The sequence below is a fragment of the Drosophila kikkawai genome, chromosome X (assembly GCF_030179895.1).
Source record: "Drosophila kikkawai strain 14028-0561.14 chromosome X, DkikHiC1v2, whole genome shotgun sequence".
NCBI classification, from domain to species: Eukaryota; Metazoa; Arthropoda; class Insecta; order Diptera; family Drosophilidae; genus Drosophila; species Drosophila kikkawai.
Genome location: NC_091733.1, coordinates 18,833,330 through 18,850,345, shown reverse-complemented (window position 1 = coordinate 18,850,345; position 17,016 = coordinate 18,833,330). Strand labels below are relative to the sequence as shown.

The following is a 17,016-nucleotide window of genomic DNA, read 5'->3' as shown; positions in this document are numbered from 1 at the left end:
TTTTATTTCGCTTCTTCGCTTTGCAAGAGAGATAGAGAGGTCGCATTGAATGGGGCTTTGGTAGTATTTAGTTAATATTATTTGTGCTGCGCCGATGTCTGGCCACCCACAAAATAACTCAATACGCTTCTTCTCTATAACATATTCGGTATAAACTTGGCTAATTGAAAACGATCTGGGGATCTTGGCATTCCTATTTGATTGGCGAGTTGTGGAGTCCACTCAGAGTCACATATATAATATATCGTATATATCTAAATATATTTTAGCTATGTATAACAATGTTACCGTTACCAACTGACCGATCATACCTCCATCTAGCACAACAACAAACAATAAACTTATGTAAAACTAATGGTTGCCAATCGCATCTGCGATCTGTTAACATTTACATATATAGTATTTACTTAGGCATATACAAAACTCTAGGCCACTAGTTGATAATGTTAATGCCAGGCGCTCCCGAGGACTGTGCGGTCCCCTGTGCCAGGACTAGATCTCGTCGTCGCTGGTCTGTGTGCAGAGCACCTGCTCCTGCCACCAATCGTGCACCTCGTAGACCACATTGGCCTGGTTGTTGAACGGCAGCAGCTTCCCGCTGCCCCCGATCAGCTGGCTCATGATGGCCGATGGGCTGCCCAGGGCGCCGTGATGATGCTGCTGCTGATGCAGGTCCATGCCGTGTCCCGCCCCATGGCCATGCCCGTGACCATGACCGTGGGCATGCCCATGACCATGTCCGTGTCCGTGCCCATAGGCGGCGGCTGCGTTTATTGTCGGATAATGGAACTGGCCGATCTCGCTATTAACCTGGGCAAAGAAATTGGTCGACTTGTTGGCCTCGCCACCCACATTTCCGGCAGCCCCGGCCCTCTGCTTGCCCAGCTGGCCCAGTTGCCCCGCATGCGGCAGTGTGGTCATCGAGTTCTTCTTCCTCTGCTGGCTGCTGATGTGGAGCCGCTCCTTGTCGCTGAGCGTCGAGCGCTGCTGCGGATCGCTGGAGGTGGGCGCCAGGAACTTACGCCCCGCCGAGCTGCCCGTGGAGTCGGAGCGGTTGAGGGCATAACCCCGCTTGCTCACAGCCATGACGTGGCGCCCGGCCACCACCGGTGCTCCGACTATTCCAGCTACTGGTCCCGCTCCTGGTCCCACTCCCGTTGTCGTCACTGCTGCCACTCCCGGCTCTGGGTGGGGCAGCACAACGGCACTGCTGCTGACATCCTTCTCCTCGTTTTCCGTGGAACTAAATGTGGGCGAGAAGGCATCGCTGGTGGGCGGACAGCCACCGGCCACCACTCCGCTGATCGTGCTGATGGTGGCCTTGTCCGCTGAACCCAGGGGAGCCTTGTCCTCCTGGACATTGGGCCGCATTACAGGCTGCTCATTAGTGGCCCTCAGGCCAGCTATCAGCGAGTTCTGTTGCTTCTGTAAGGGTTTTAGAAGAGGAATTATTATTATAATCTTAAGAATGATTTTATCCAAATACGTACACTAGCATTTTGGGCCCTTATCTTCTTGAGGCATCCCTCCAGCCAGGTGCGAATGGTCATCTTGGCCACCTCCTCTTCCACTAGATACTCGAACTCCTCACGCGCCAGCAGCTCCTCCAGCTGCAGGGCCTTGCGAATGTCCACAGAGCGGTAGCTCAGCATGCTGGAATGGCAAGATAGCAAATTAGAGGCTAAATTTTTGGGTTTAAATAAAAGTCACCCACTTGATGACATCGTGGAAGGTTACATCCTCGCCATTGTGTAGCTTATCCAGCTCATAGCACATGTACTTAAACAGGAGGCGATCCTTTTGGGGATCGCACTCCAGGCGGCCCTTTAGGAGGCGCAGAATGAACTTCACCCGCCGCACGGGTATGACGCCACGTTGATGGATGTCCACAATGTTCCAGGTGTTCTGGAAGTTGCGTATATCCGCATAGGAGAGCAGGGCATCCTCTTCGTTGGAGTAGAACAACGAAAAGTTCTCCATGATAATAGCTGCAGGAAGGGACAACAAATTAATTCAAAGAAGCAGGTATATATTGTAATATAAACCCTACCCACAAGCAAGTTGAGCACTATATAGGTGATGATCACGTAGAAGGTGCAGAAGTATATGAGGCTGGCGGTGAAGTTGCCACAATCCGTCTCCCAATAGTTATCGCCGTGGGTGCAGTACGGCGGCTGGACCATACAGTCGTGCATAATCTTATTCCAGTCCTCGCCAGTGACAATACGAAAGAGCATGGCCACCCCGGTGACCGGGGAGCCAAAGTTAGCCCTCCGACCAATGCCCTCGCCAAACTTGACCGTTCCTAAAACGAAAGTGATCAGTGAAGGGCAGAGACTCGGGTCTGGACTCGGTAGAATCAGTGCTGCCAATGTGTCCTTGTTATTCTGAATATAAAAAGCTTCTGTCTGCAAGAACCTCTAATAAGCTCATGATGATAAACGACGAATTCTCTCTCGCAATATGAAAATTCTTTTCTTAAAATATTAAATTATTTTAATAGCTTTTAAGCCTTTATATCTTATATATAGTTTGCTTAATTTTGAAGAGATGTAAGTGCTATTCTTGTGACACTCTAGTGCCAAAGAAAACCCTTCAACATTTATAGAACAAATTGAAAAGTTACCCAAAAAAAGGACTTTCCTTTCTCAAATTAAACTAATCAATCGAAAAAAGGATCTTTGGCAGCACTGACTCGGTGGGGGATCTGATCTACAGCTCACCGAAAAGGATTGTTCCGGCCAGCGCATAGAAGAAGACTAGCAGAAACATGCCGAAGATAATGAAGAAGGACTTGCATACAGAGACGCCCACGGTCAACATAAGCATCTTCAGTGTGGTGTGCTTGCCGGTGATGGTGAAGAAGCGCAGGATGACCACCATGAAGCCAAAGAAGTAGGACAGATCGTTCTGCCAGGCATTAGGAGATGATCAGGAGGGATCAGTGAGTATGGACAATGGACAGACAACTTACCCGCAGAATCGTCTGCAGAATGATCCAAATCACACCGGCAACGGTGACCAGTAGGTCATAGCGATTGCGCCTAGATTGCCAATAGCCGCGCGGTGTAAAGGCAATGTTCTTCATCACCACCTCAACCACAAAGACAAAGGTCAATACCGCACTGACGATCACCAGGCGTTCCGTATGCACCTCTCCCTTGATCCACTGCAGTAGACAAATCGAAACGAGAGAGATGGAGAGAGAAATAGGGAGAAAGATAAGGGTAGAGTTGGAGAGTGAGAGTCACTAGAAAACTCGGACGGCAAGTCGAGCTCTAAAAATCGGTCTAAAATCTCTAGTCGCTAGGCTCTAAGAGCTTCTTACATAACATTCATGTTTCTTGCTTTATATATATAATTTTTTTTCGATTTTGGTTCGGTTCCACCAGTGTACAGATGCATATATACACGTATATACATTAATATATCTATGTACACGAGTGCTTTGACATGCATCAATAAATATGGGAGTTTTGGGTAAATCAAAAGCATACTTTTTGGCAGCTGGGTTAGGTTTAAAATCAAACGTTGCTAAAAAATAAATGTATAGAATTTAAATGTTGTTATTTTAGGCATATTCTTATATATGATTTTTTCACATTTAACACAGATTTTTTAGGATAATGCATTACCCTAATTAATGTGCCTTCTAATGAGAAACTTTCTCTTGGGTATACACATATATAGTTTGTAGATTATTAAATATTTCATATAAATATTATTGTTAGTAATCGTGCTTTAATTTGAATATAATTTCATGCATTCTCGTGGTTCACTCTTTTGTTTTTTTTTAATATAAAATCATATATTCATGCCACACTTTGTTGAGTTTAACATAAAGATAATGTAAAGACTAAGATGCGTAACGCCATAACTATTTCTTCGCTCTTCGGGTAGCTTTCTCTAAAATGTAAGTAAAAAGCCAAAGTAAAAGAGAGAAGAGAATATCATAAAGCTACTGTTAAAATAGTGAAAAAGCGGGCTAAGTCTCTTGAATTCGCGTTACACATCTTATTCTTTATATTCTCTCCAGGTTGACCACTCCTCCATTTAATCCCTTTCTTTCTAGCTGGTTACAAACCGTTATGGAGAGCAGCATGCTGTTGATCAGCACCACCACAGCGATGACCCGCTTGAAGATAATATGCTGGGTGATGTCATACGTGAAGGCCCGAATTTTGCGACCATCGGGTCTGGGGGGCAGATGGAGCGGCTGGGCAATCTTCAGACGCTTCTTGAGGTCACACCAACGCCTCTGGTCCACGGTCAATAAGGCCGTGCCCTTGTTCTCCGAATAATTGGCAATCACCACGCCCACGAACAGGGTCAATCCGATCATGCAGCCCAAGAAGATGTAAATGTGGATATACACGGCATGAACCTGGGCAGGAGAGATGTATTATCGATGGATTACATAATATTTGCCAGAGCCTCCAGTAGTTAACTTACCGGACCCACCGCCTTGATGAGCACATCGCGCACATCCAGCCAGCCCTTGAAGGACAACACCTCGAAGAGCGTCAGCATGGCGTCACCGATATTGTCAAAATTGAAACGACGCGGATTGGCCCAGACGCGGGGCACCAGCATTGCTGGATAGGACTCATCCGGGCCAGGGGTTAACTTCATCTTCGTGACAAAGACGCGTCGCATAAAGACACCCACGCAGTCCTCCCGCCTTGATATCGTTGGATCATTGCAGCGGGCCAGGCGACCGCCATACAGCTGAACACCGTAGCTGGCAAAGATAAACATCAGCAGGATGAGCAGGGTGGATACGAGCAGGATCTCCTTGAAGCCGCGGCACAGCTCGTAGACCACCTTGCGCATATGCGGCACCAGGGTGAAGATTCGCAGTGGCCGCACGCAGCGCAGGATCATCAACAGCTGGGCCGCCGAATTGGTGGGTATATTCAGGGGCATCCAGCACAGGAAAGAAGTGGACACCACATAGATGAAGACATCCAGGGCAGCGGCCACGTCCTTGATGTACGCTTTCGGTGTAAAAAAGAGCCCGTCGGCCAGGATCTTGAGGGCCAGTTCCAAGCTCATGAAGATCACAAACCCGTACTCGGCAATCTGTAGTGTGGGATGGTCCATTACCCGATAGTTGGGCGTCTCAAACATCATGGAGATGCAGGACAATGTGGTAGCGAAGATCATTACCCAGTCCAGATAGGTAACCAGGCCCAGAAAGTTGCTGCAGGTAAGAATTAGCTTAATGAAATGGCAGGACTAACCAAAAAGGACACCACTTACTGCAAACTCTTGTACTGGACCTTGCGCTCCTTGCCTGTCAGCGGATCCTTCAGCCGGGCATCGTACCGCGCATGAACAATCTTCTGGCAGATCTTGCGGAAGCGGCTCTCACGTGGCACCAAGAAAAGGGGAGTGTCGAAGAAGGGATGATTCTCGCGCAGATCCTCCTCCCGCTGATTCCGCCTCATCTCCGCCTGCTGGCGCTTGGCCTGCAGCAGCTTGATGTCCAGGTCATGGGGCCGGGCGCGTCCAGAGTTGGCCCGCGGAGCAGCCGCAATGTCGCCATTCTCCATCAGATGCTCGTACGTCTGCTTCAGCTTAATGGAGCCGGAGCGAACGCTGCGGCGGATGGAGCGGGAGCCGAACCTGCGGATTGGTAGTGGACACACATCACACGGGTCGCGCCGCCTCGCCTGGGGTGGGCAGTGCCCGGATACTTACTTCTTCTGGTCAACGCGCCACGGTTTCGAGTGGGTGATGGTGCCCTGGGACTTGAGGCCGCCGCCGCCTTTTGTGCCCACCACTGGCAGCATGGCGGAGTCGCCCAGCATCAGGCGCTGGTTGTTGCTGTCGCTGCAGGGCACAAAAACAAAAACCAAGTTACTCAATATAAAATTCTAGCTAAGATCAGGACAACTCACTTGATGATGTGCGTAATGGCCAGCTTGCGGAGACTGCTGCCCGCCGCTCGGACCTTGGCCGTCTTGTTCATGATCCGCACGGGCTTCTGCTTGCGGAAGACCACATTGGACTCCCAGCACTCGGACATCGGCCGCTTGCAGTTCTCCACTAGGGAGTCCTCCGTCTCAAGCTCGATGACAAAGTGCTTCATGAAGCTCTCGCGCACCTTGGGCAGCATGAAATCATTGGGTATGCGGTGGAGGATGGTCATCTGCGGCGAGTCGGGAAACTTCTCGAAGATGCGCAGCCGGAATGGCAGCGTCTCCTTGATCTCGGCGCTCTGCTCTCGAAACTTGAGCTGCTTCAGCTTCTTGATGTCCTCGTCCAACTCCAAATTATCGAGAATGACCGCCACGAAAAGACTGAGCACGATGAGGGTCACGAACAGATGGTAGAGTATAAAGTACACGGCAACCAGGGGTGTCAGGGTCTTGCTGGTCCGTATCATTGTCTCGTCCATTACCTCCACCCAGGCCTCCTGGGTGAGGATCTGGAACATGCTCATGAAGGCCTCCGGAAAGGACTCGAACTTGGTAAAGTCGCACAGGAAGCAGAAGAGCTGCATCGAAATGCTTGAGCTGATGATCAGCAAGCACATGGTAAAGATGATTAGCGATCCGAGCTTCTTCCCGGGCCCAAAGATCTTGTACACGAATCCCTCCAGCATAGGCGAGGCCTTGATCAGGCGCACCACTCGCAAGACCTGGAAGTAGGTCAGTCCGGAGGGATAGAACATGGGCACAATGTGCAGCGTGGTGCCGGCGGCCAGGAGCAGCTCAAACTTGTGGATCGAGTGCTTGTAGTAGCCCCTCCAACCGAGGCAGTAGATCTTAAACAGCGTCTCCAGATCCAGCAGGCAGGTGAAGACCAGCTCTATGTAGTAGTATCGCTCGTAGAACACATCCCTTGGCCTGCCATCATGCTTGAAGGTCATGGTGGCCGTCACAATGCCATTGGCCAGGATTACGCTCATCACCAGCATGCGGAAGTAGGGCGATCGCAGGATGGCATGACAGGTCTCCGGCGCCAAGCCACCATGTTTGTTATCATCGATGGTCACCAGCCGCCAGCCGGAATCATTGCCACTGAGTATCTGCGAGGCAGCCGTCTTCTGGATGTGTCCCCGTGCCCCCCACATCTGTTGGAACTGGACGCGGATCTCGTTGAAGGTCTCCGTGATCACCGCAATGAACACGTTCTTCACCAGCCAGGCCAGGAAGAAGATCATGGTGCTGAAGTAGAAGGCGGCTCGCCAGGCGGGCAGGGAATCTATGGCCCGGTACATGATGAACACCCAACCCTCCTGCGAGGCAGCTTGGTACACTGTGAAAATAGATGTGGCAATATCCTCGAAGCCATTGAAGCCTATCACGTAGCTGCTGAGGAAGTCCATCTTCATGCAGCGCATGCCCGGCGAGCACTGATAGCCAGAATCGGGGTCCATCGAGCAGAAAGTGTCCGGAATGGCCAGTGAGTTGATGGTTAAGATTCTAGTTACAAGATATTTTGTTAATATTTTATATTTTAAATATATATAAAATACTCACGGTCTCTTGAGCAGATCGTACTCTGTGTTATTCATTACACAATGATTTTTGAGCTCGCCAAAGAACTGAACCCCCAGCAGGCCATACAAGGACATGAAGAATAGGAAGAACAGGGTCACGTTGTAGATTTGCTGGCTCGAACGTCTGTAAATCATTAAGAGATGAATTAAGGGAATTATTAAATATATAAATCAATCATTTATTTATTTAAGCTAAAGAAACTCACTTGAAGATCTGATTTATCCTACTTTTGGGCATGCTAAACTTCAGGAAGACTCGGAGAAAGCGTATCATAATCAAAGGACGAGGCGCTCTCATTATAGACAAATAGGAGAATCTTGGAAAGAATTAAAAAAAAGTCTCTGGTTATTCAGCTCAAGGTTCTCTTATACTAATCAAAAACTTACTTGGGAACTACCTCGAGCACCTCAAAGATCTGTAGAATGATAGAAATCCACAAGAAGCTGACCATGGAGGCATCAAACTGGCACCAATGATCCTTCAAATAAGGCACCTCACCCTGGCAAAATAACGTGAGATTGAAATAAATAACGTAAAGAGGTATAGGAATTACGCTTCCACTCACATGCAATACCCCACGGATGTGCATCTTGGCCACCATCTCGGCGGTGAAGAGCAGCGTGACGGCCGTGTCAGAGAAGAAGGTGATGTACTGCAGCGAAGGATACCGCTCGAAGGTCTTGGGCGTGTTGAGCGAAACAGAGGTGAGCGAGACCAAGGCACAGAGACGCATCAGGCGGCGCACCCACAGCTTGTTCACCCACTCGATGTCGGCGCTCTCGTTGAGCGACTCCTCGGGCCCATAATCCGCGAGGAAGGGTTCGCCGCCCTTGAGGCTCTGCTTCCGCCCAAGCATTATCTTGTTGCCAATGCCAGTGGCAATGCCCAGCCCGATGGGTGGCACTCCGGTGATGGCGGCACTGCCCACGGTGCTGCTGATGCCACCGCAGATGCCCATTCCGGCGGCAGCTGCTCCGCCACCCATGCCGCCCAGACCACCGATGCCGCCAAGCAGATTGAGACCGCCGCCACCGCCAACCCCAACGACGCCCACGCCTCCCGATGAACTGCCCAGACCCAGGCCGGCTCCATTGTTGTGGCCACCGCCCGAGGACGGTGCCGCGGTGGCGGAGGAGCCCAGCTGCTGCTGCGACTGCTGCTGCTGCTGCGACTGCATCCCGAAGGCGACGCTGCTGCCGCCTCCGCTGCCGCTGCCCGAGTTCACAATGGTTGTGGGACTATTGAGCGCACTGGCCGCATCCTGGCGAGCTCCCAGCCCGTTGCCAGGACTGCTTCCCGGCGAGGGATTGAAGCTAAACTGGCTTGCCGACGCCGGTTGCGAGTGGCCGAGGTGGGTGGGATGCTGCGGGTGGTGTTGGTGGTGCGAGTGGTGGCTCAGCGAGGAATGGTGATGATGGCCGCCGTGGTGATGCCCGTGAGTATGCTGATGATGATGATGATGATGATGCTGCTGCTGCGGGGTCAAGCTGTTGCCGCTGGATGAGCTCGTGCTGGCCGTGGCCGGCGTATTGATGCCGCTGGTCGAGTGCGTTGGGTGGGAGTGATGACCTACGCCTGAACCTGAACTTGCTCCTGCAACTGGTCTTGCTCCTGCAGCTGCTGCTCCCGCGCCGGTTGCTGCTGCTCCTGCTGCTGTCGCTCCGGCTGTTCCCACTGATCCTGCTCCAGCTCCAGCTCCTCCACCCGCTCCTACTCCTGCGCGTTTGTTTCTAGCAGCTGCACCCAAGCGACGAATCTGAAGGCGGTCAATCATTCAAGCGGCTCATCCTGGCCACGGTTGGGAGGGTAGATGGAAGTGGGTGTGGGGATGCTGGAAGTAAGTTTATTTATTCGAAATTAAATTTAATATTAAATAAATGTTAAAAGACATCATTAACGCACCCTTGAGATAGTTTTTGTCTGTTTTTCTTGTTACTTTTTATGCTTTTATGAATTTGGAAGGAACTATAAGTTTGCCTTTGCTAAAACACAGGTGTAAAGAGGTCCTTTTCATACTTTTAGGTAAAACCTATGGCCCTGCCTCATATCCTGGCCAGTCCGGCAATTAGAGCGCAGAGAGCCAAGTCAATATTTACATTAAAACAGCTGCCCAGGTGGCCGCCCTACATACAGCCAAGGACTCAAACTGAGAGAAATCAGGGGAGACTCCGTGCAAGCCTAAAATATGTATACATAATCATAGATATACTCCCCAGATCCTTAGGAATTCTTTTTAGTAACTATCGTTTACATTTCAAACTTATTTCCCAGTGTAAAAGGATCTGAATGAGACATTTGCAACCCTCAAAGAGGCACCGAGTCACATATTTATACACACATTCAACACCAGAGTACATTGCTATACATCCCCAACCCCTCTTCTGCCGAGATGCATTGTCATGACCACGACTCCTACTGTCAGTAGTCATTTCCAAACACGTTTACTCACTTTTCACCCCCCCGGGGCTGAGGAGTTGCTGCTGTAGAAGGCCTTTCTTTAAGGGAGAGGAGCTAAACAGGCCGCTGCAGGAATATATATACACGGATTATGACCTGGCTTTGGCTCTTCCTTTGTCCACACACTAAAAAAATTAATCACAGGATGCGAGGGAACTCGAACTCGAACGCGAACTCCAACGCCAAGGCAGGACTCTCGGCCGCCAGTCAGTCAGAGCTTTAGAGCCTCAGTCAAGCAACTAAGGTGACAATGCTCCAGTGACAAAGCTGGCTTGCAACCCCCAACCACGACAACGCCTGCGCAGTGCTACGGGTCGATTTTATATCCCTCCGCCGGAGTGGCAACTCCGCCAACGGACCAACGATAACCCAGTATTCGGACGCATAGAAATGGGTGCCACGGCCTCCTGCAAGAAAACCACCGGCAGCGGCTATCCGGACCACGATGATCCAGGCTACCGCAAGTGCCAGGAACTCAAGGTGAGTGCCCCGCCGCCAGTGGTTGACCTAGTAAGCCCGCCGCTTTACATAACACCAAGATGCAACCCCTAGATGGAGCGTTGGATCCAGATGCACTACCAGATCAAGCAGCGGGAGCAGGCCCTGGCCATAGCCCAGCACCGGGAGCTCTTCTACTGGCTAAGCGGCTTCTACCTGAGCGCCGTCTACGGCTGCGCCAGCTATTATCAGCGGGTGAAGCGGGTCTCCGCGCTGGCCCCACTCCTGCCGCTGACCTTTGTGGTGGGCTACTACACGGACTGGGCCTACGGCAGCAAGCTGCATCGCATTCAAGGTGGGTTACGGTCTATGTTGGAGCCTTCAAGCTTGACTTTATCCCTATAATCTCCTTTTCAGCGGAGGCAAATATGATTATGGAGCATGAGCAGGAGCTGCTGCACTGGCCTGGAGGTCTGCCCACTGTGGCCGGCATCGATGAGGCTCGCGTGGAGACGGAGATGGAAAAGAAGATGCATCCGCATCATATGTAGAGGAAAAGTCTGATCCTCGAACCCATCAGGCTATAGGGCCGACTCGGGTTCAACCCTCGCAAACTTAGCAAACAAAAACAAAAAGTCGACCAACCAGAATCACAACGAACTCAAGACACACTTTTTACCTTTCAAAAATCACACATCACTTGGCAGGAGGGGATTGAAAAAGAGAACCATTAGAAAGCAGAACAGACATTTTTTACCAGTGTAAAGTTTAGTATTAATACTAAAAATCCCCCCAAAGTCAAATACAAATGCTTTATATTAGCTTAAAAAAGTATCTTCTCTTCCAGAGAAAATTCTCTGTCTCTCACGCTCTCTCTTTAACCATGTAAAGAGAGCAATTCGGCTGAGCGTTCGCTACAATAAAGCTCCTAAGGAGCTGTTGCCATCTTTAGGGTTTCTTCCTGCTTTACACATTAGTTAATCTCGCCAGTCACATTCTGCACAGAACCCCAGTCGGCCTCAGATACCTTATAGCTCAAATATAGTCCCCTATATATATATATTTATATTCCTCTCTCTCTCTATCTCTATCTCTATCTCTTTGTGTGTCACTTTTCCTGCAATTTTTTGAGACAATACTCCTTATATTTGGATAGTTAATGATTGATATACATATTATATATATACATACACATATATATATATATATATATATTCTTATGTACACTTGATACAAATTGTAGTCTAGATCGTCTAATAAATGTTTGCTCCCAGCTCAGCTCAGAAGGCGAGATCCTCTTCGTCCAGCAATCCATGCTCGATAAAGGCGCGCGAGTCCTTCTTGAAATGGCGATCACAGAACTCGGTCATCCTGGCGCAGGCCTCCTCGATCATTGTCTTTGGAACGGTGAGCACGATGCGCACATAGCCCGGATACTCGAAGCAGCTGCCCGGCAGGCAGAAGACACTCTGCTCATTGACCAGCTCCTGGACAAAGTGAGTGTCATCCTTGAAGGCCGGAAACCGTTCGATGTCCACACCGATCATCATGTACATGGCCCCGTTGGGCATCACGGGGTTAAGGCCACGCACCTGCTTCAGCATTTTGTAGGCCAGAGTGGCGTTTGACTAGGGAAATAGATATATATGCTAGGAATATAATCTAGATAAATAAGATGCGAAATTTCAAGACCTACATGCAACACATCAATGACACCGTCAAAGTAAGACTGCGGCGTCTTGGCCAGGATCTCCGGCAAGGCGCCCTGAATCAGGGTATTGGAGCCCAGGATTCGGCCACACATGTTCTTCAGACCCACCACCGCATCCACCAGTCGCTGCTTGCGATCATGCACTATGATCCAGCCCATCCGCCAGCCGGGAACCAAGAAACGTTTGGTCAAACCGCCGCAGGAGAGAACTGGGACCTCCGTTGTGAGGCTGCTTACAGCCACATGCTTGGAGCCGGGGAATACAAAGTGCTCATAGATCTGCAAGAGATTTCATACATTTAAAGAGTGTCTTGAATGATGATTCCCAGATCCCAGATCCCAGACCAGACTCACCTCATCTGCTATGATGGGCAGATAGTGGCGCTCGCAGATGCCAATCAACTGGCGCAGATGCTTCTCGTCGAAGACGCTGCCACAGGGGTTGCTCGGATTGTTAATGAGCAGGGCGGCCGTATTCTCATCAATCAAACTCTCCAGCTGGACGAGATCGGCGCGCCACTGCTGGTCGGGGAGGAGGTCATAGTAGCGCACCTCGATGTCCAGGCCCTCGGCCAAAGTGTGGTAAAGGCAAAAGCCCGGCCTGGGTATGAGCACATTCTGGCCGCGATCGGCCAGCGCCAGGATGCAGTACTCCAGAGCCGAGGAGCAGCCGCTGCAGAGGACCACCTCCATGGGATCAATCTCTTCGTTCGGACGCTGGTGGGCACTGTACTTGGCCACTGCCTGGCGTGCTGCCTCATGTCCTTGAGTATGGGCATAGCCGTTATACTTGCCGCTCTCCACCGAGTGCAGGACGGCCTTCATGGTCTCATCGGCGGCCTTGAGATTGCCAAAGATTGTGGGATCACCTAAGAATGGAGAGTGGGGGAGATGAGAGAAGGAAAATTGGATGCTTAAAGTACTTAATATATTTTTTGGCAAGGTCTTTGCCGTCACATTTTATTACTAATTTAGCCACATTTAGAGTTAAATATATATTTATTTAGCTTTCTTTTTCATGGATATTTTTTAGGCTCTGTTATCAAGAAATATTTGGTGTATTTTGCTCATATCTAATCATAATTCTTTATATTTTTCTCACTCACACAAATACAATTTTAATGAGAGTATATAGGGCCTCTTTAATCCCAAATTCTAGATTAAAGCTAAGCTATAAAAAACTTCCTGAAAGATAATTGTTAGTATTATGTCAAGCTTTACGAATATATAAATTAAGAAAGAAAGCCTAAGATCATTCAGATCTGATTTTAGATATATTTTATAACAAAATGTGATTTAATCTTGGGAATAAACTTCCCAAAAAAAATCCCACAAAGGACAATTTCAAGCTCTTAAATTTGATTTAAATTACATTTAAAAATCTCCAGCTATTTTAGGTACTTGCCCAAAAATAATAATCAGGTGATTAGGGGTCCCGCTCCCGAATCGCAGATTGCATTGGGTCAATGGCTAACTTGTTTGTTTCCGCCTAGCTTCGATTCCCCACCGGCTATAGCTGAATTTTCTGGTTCAGTCCCCGGAATCTCGACTCCGCCAAACAGGTGCGACTACATTTTATGCAAATCTATATATCTACCCTCTCAAAAACACAAATACACAGTGCGCGTGCCTCGACACAAAAATAATACGAATGCCGCCGATATATATAACTTCAAAACAAGAACAACAATCGAAATAACAATAACAACAGCAAGAGCTTACAGATTCTGATTCTAAATTAGAGATTTTTGTATATACATAAATCTGGATATATTTTATGTATAGTCTTGGTCTTGAGAGGCAAGAATTGTAGCAGAGTTTTAAGGGGTCTTTAAGCAAATTTTGAAAGAGGGTTTCTTAAGGACTGGTTGAAGTATAGTTTTAATTTAAAAAGAAGTGGACATTTTTTACTGTTATTTATGTTTAACGCTATAAAAATAAAATATAAACTTATCTATAAATGTCTACTGGCATATTAATCATTTTTTGAGGGATTTTGTGTGCTTATTTGAGATGAGTTCTTTAAAAACCCTATTTAAGCATTTTAAAAATATTGTAAAAATAAACATACTTATGGCTATTATCAATTTAATTTATAAAACACTAAAAAGTAACTACTCAAGATTTTTCACGACTAATATTTCAACAAAAACTCTAAGTTAACTCCAAGTATGTAAGCATTTTTCTGTTAAACAACAAGGAGGTCCTTCTCTTCAACCATTAAGCTCACATTTAAATAATATATACTATATTATGTACTCACCAATCGAGAGCGGTATCATGGGCTTCTCAGGATTCGGCTTGATCTTCAGGGACTCGACAATATTCCGGATTCGATTGTGCGTATTCAGCGAGAGCTTGGAGGGCTTGATCTGCCAGCCGAAACGCTGCGGCTTGCCGGAGCTGGTCGAAAGGAGCTCCGACTTTGACGACGACTGCAGCTGCAGCTCGGCCAGTGCCTTGTCCACCACATCGCTGGTGGGCGTGGTGGCACCAGGCTCACTCCGGCTGGAACAGCTCGACTGGCGGCTGCTGCGACTGCTTTGGAATCGGAATTGACTCTCGTTGGCAACACTGCTGGGCATTATCACCAGGCAGGCCCTTTCCGCAAACAAACAAAAAAAAACAACAAACAAGAATTCCACAAAAAATAGATATATATAATATATATATTGTGTCCGATGTGTTCCGATATCTGGCTGCTAGAGCTCGAGCAGGGACCTCAAATAAAGGTGAAGTTGGTATCCTGTTTATCGTTCCAGACGAGCATTAGAAATGCTAACGGTAGGCTCGGGGATTTCTTTACTAAATCAGGCGATACTTATAATGATAGTGTGATGGCTCTGACATGGACTTGGACTTGAACTGGGTCTTGGGCTCTTTTTTGTGTCGTTTGCGAATTCTGAAACTGAACTAAACTGATCTACTTCGGAGATCTCTTGGGGCTTTTATCGCCTCTGGCGTGTTTCTGTCGGCGCCATATAGGCTCTATATATCAGGTCTGGGTCTGGGTCTGGGTCTGGGTCTGGGACTGGGTCTTGGTATATAGACGGAACACACACACACTGCCACATATCCCCGGATAGCACGCGCCTGACTTTGGCTTCGGGTCGGCTCGAGAGCCGAGAGGGCCGAGCGAAAGATGGAACAACAACTAGAGGGGGCGCCGACTGATTTGAATACTCGCCCGTTGCCGCCGCCTCGAAATCATATTCATAACGAACTCGGAACCAGATTTCAGTTCGATTTGATATAAACAACAACAGGCAACAGCAGCAGCAGCCAGTGGCCGCATCGCATCGATTCATTTAAATGCGCCAAAGTTGTCTATAACGTCTTAGTCTTAGAAATTGAAACGCCAACCGACCGAAACCATTAATACCTATATCAGGTTGACCGGGAGCTGATCCACGCTAGCATCCAGAGTCCCATTGAGTCTATGGCCAGCAATCTTTCAGCTCATTGGGTTATAATACCTTAATATTTAGCAGATCAAACTATTTCACTATTGAAAATTCACCTATCATTAACTTTAACCATCTAAAAGTGGGAAAAATATATAGGATAATAATGATATTACAATTAAACATCACCCAAAGCTTTCCATGTTTCTTTTAAGGAAATCAAAATCAACTTAAAATATTTACTTGCTGGAATTCTAGTAAATATTTCTTTAGTCTTCCGAGTCCCGGCCAATATTTTCCAAGTCAAATTCCACTCGAAAATAAAAATCTTCCGTCAGCGTCAGAACTCACAAACAAAAAAACAAAAATTAAACAAAAAAAACACAACAAAAATAAAGTAAATAAGTTAATCAACATGTGATTACGGGGTTCCGTGCTTTAGGCCTTAATTTATTGTCCCTTGATAATTGCTTTTAAGCCATTATTTCTTTACGCTTTCGGCTGGAAATGGATTTGTAAAATAAGCCAAAATAATCTCACGGAAATCAAATAAATATCTAGTGTGTAACTAAGATATTTCAACTGTCTAAAAAGAATATGAATAAAATATAAATAAATACTTCAGATAGTATATAACTTATAATTTGATATGATATAGTAAATATGAGTACTTAAACACTCATTAAGACAAGTTTCGCATTCACCAGATGCACAAGTGCATGTCGGGACAGACGCAGAACCCGAGATATTCAAGTCCATTGATGTAATCCTATTCTAATTAATAGAAGTGAATAAACATGAGACTGGCCACACCTGTTGGCGATATCAAAGCAATTGCGACGGAGGAACTGTAAATAAATAGCAGGAGGGTACTCTCAGGAATCAGGAATCACTGGATTATAGATTTTAAAGGACGCTTTGTCTGAATCCTTTGGTTGTATATTAAGAGAAGATCTGAAAATATAGGAGTATTCAAAGCGATGTGAGGTTTTAAATAAATTAAGAAAATATTCATCAGTATTAGCTTTTCGGATCGTTGCTAAGTCATAAACATATCATTCTTCCAGATTTAAGCTGTTAGAATCAAAGTAATTTATAAATATTGTAAAGCCAAGTTGGATTTGAAAACAATTAAAATGGTGTATAACAGTATGCAATGAAATATTTGGGCCATTGTTAAGGATAGATTGAAATCTCCCTGGCTCGCTTCTTATAGAAACAGAATATTATAAGAAAATTATATATTATATATATTATTTTCCATCAAAATAATATTTATTAAAAATATGTTTTTGAGTGAGATTTTTCTTTAAAATTAAAAATTAAACTGATGCGCCTAAAAGTATGCTATTTAAAATCCAGAAAACTACTCCTGCATTCGATACAGCTTCAAAGCTAACGCCTTACTAGCTATATTTTTCAAATTCAGCTTAGTCACTGTTGTGCATTTCATTTCGCATTCATTTTGCCGATAAACAAAAATATTTTTTCGCCA

General features: G+C 47.0%; 3 protein-coding genes across 5 annotated transcripts; 1 reads left to right on the top strand and 2 right to left on the bottom strand.

Annotated features, from left to right (window-relative positions):
• Positions 1-19: 19 nt before the first annotated feature.
• On the bottom strand, positions 20-10,190 carry na (sodium leak channel non-selective protein na). Of its 3 annotated transcripts, none has more exons than XM_017170042.3 (16): positions 9,961-10,190; positions 8,077-9,342; positions 7,898-8,010; positions 7,717-7,827; positions 7,491-7,634; positions 5,904-7,433; positions 5,704-5,835; positions 5,263-5,628; positions 4,453-5,203; positions 4,085-4,384; positions 2,975-3,169; positions 2,724-2,910; positions 2,051-2,305; positions 1,715-1,988; positions 1,491-1,653; positions 20-1,425 (listed from the first exon to the last, which is right to left on the bottom strand). In XM_017170042.3, exons 2-16 carry the CDS (start codon positions 9,283-9,285, stop codon positions 493-495), a joined length of 6,663 nt encoding a protein of 2,220 aa, XP_017025531.1. In that variant the 5' UTR covers positions 9,286-9,342; positions 9,961-10,190; the 3' UTR covers positions 20-492. The 3 variants fall into 3 exon arrangements, with proteins under 3 accessions (XP_017025531.1, XP_017025538.1, XP_017025521.1); XM_017170049.3 differs by having other exon boundaries at positions 5,263-5,601; XM_017170032.2 differs by lacking the exon at positions 9,961-10,190 and adding an exon at positions 9,414-9,519.
• Positions 10,191-10,328: 138 nt separating this feature from the next.
• Positions 10,329-11,355, top strand: LOC108077000 (plasminogen receptor (KT)). Its single transcript, XM_017170077.2, has 3 exons — positions 10,329-10,448; positions 10,521-10,761; positions 10,824-11,355. Exons 1-3 carry the CDS (start codon positions 10,359-10,361, stop codon positions 10,955-10,957), a joined length of 465 nt encoding a protein of 154 aa, XP_017025566.1. The 5' UTR covers positions 10,329-10,358; the 3' UTR covers positions 10,958-11,355.
• A 164-nt stretch (positions 11,356-11,519) lies between these two features.
• Tat (Tyrosine aminotransferase) lies at positions 11,520-15,048 on the bottom strand. Its single transcript, XM_017170063.3, has 4 exons — positions 14,381-15,048; positions 12,472-12,986; positions 12,103-12,396; positions 11,520-12,034 (listed from the first exon to the last, which is right to left on the bottom strand). The coding sequence occupies exons 1-4, from the start codon at positions 14,700-14,702 to the stop codon at positions 11,687-11,689; spliced, it is 1,479 nt and encodes a 492-aa protein (XP_017025552.1). The 5' UTR covers positions 14,703-15,048; the 3' UTR covers positions 11,520-11,686.
• Positions 15,049-17,016: the final 1,968 nt, after the last annotated feature.

Excerpts from the sequence above, each read along its gene's own strand:
- LOC108077000 (XM_017170077.2), top strand. The coding sequence starts at position 10,359 with ATGGGTGCCACGGCCTCCTGCAAGAAAACCACCGGCAGCGGCTATCCG. Across the intron at positions 10,449-10,520 it reads GCAAGTGCCAGGAACTCAAG|ATGGAGCGTTGGATCCAGAT; the intron begins GTGAGTGCCCCG and ends TGCAACCCCTAG. Across the intron at positions 10,762-10,823 it reads CAAGCTGCATCGCATTCAAG|CGGAGGCAAATATGATTATG; the intron begins GTGGGTTACGGT and ends TCTCCTTTTCAG.
- Tat (XM_017170063.3), bottom strand. The coding sequence starts at position 14,702 with ATGCCCAGCAGTGTTGCCAACGAGAGTCAATTCCGATTCCAAAGCAGT. Across the intron at positions 12,397-12,471 it reads TGCCCATCATAGCAGATGAG|ATCTATGAGCACTTTGTATT; the intron begins GTGAGTCTGGTC and ends AATCTCTTGCAG. Across the intron at positions 12,035-12,102 it reads GTGTCATTGATGTGTTGCAT|TCAAACGCCACTCTGGCCTA; the intron begins GTAGGTCTTGAA and ends CTATTTCCCTAG.
- na (XM_017170042.3), bottom strand. The coding sequence starts at position 9,285 with ATGATTGACCGCCTTCAGATTCGTCGCTTGGGTGCAGCTGCTAGAAAC. Across the intron at positions 5,629-5,703 it reads TGGCGCGTTGACCAGAAGAA|GTTCGGCTCCCGCTCCATCC; the intron begins GTAAGTATCCGG and ends ACCAATCCGCAG. Across the intron at positions 1,989-2,050 it reads AGTGCTCAACTTGCTTGTGG|CTATTATCATGGAGAACTTT; the intron begins GTAGGGTTTATA and ends CCCTTCCTGCAG.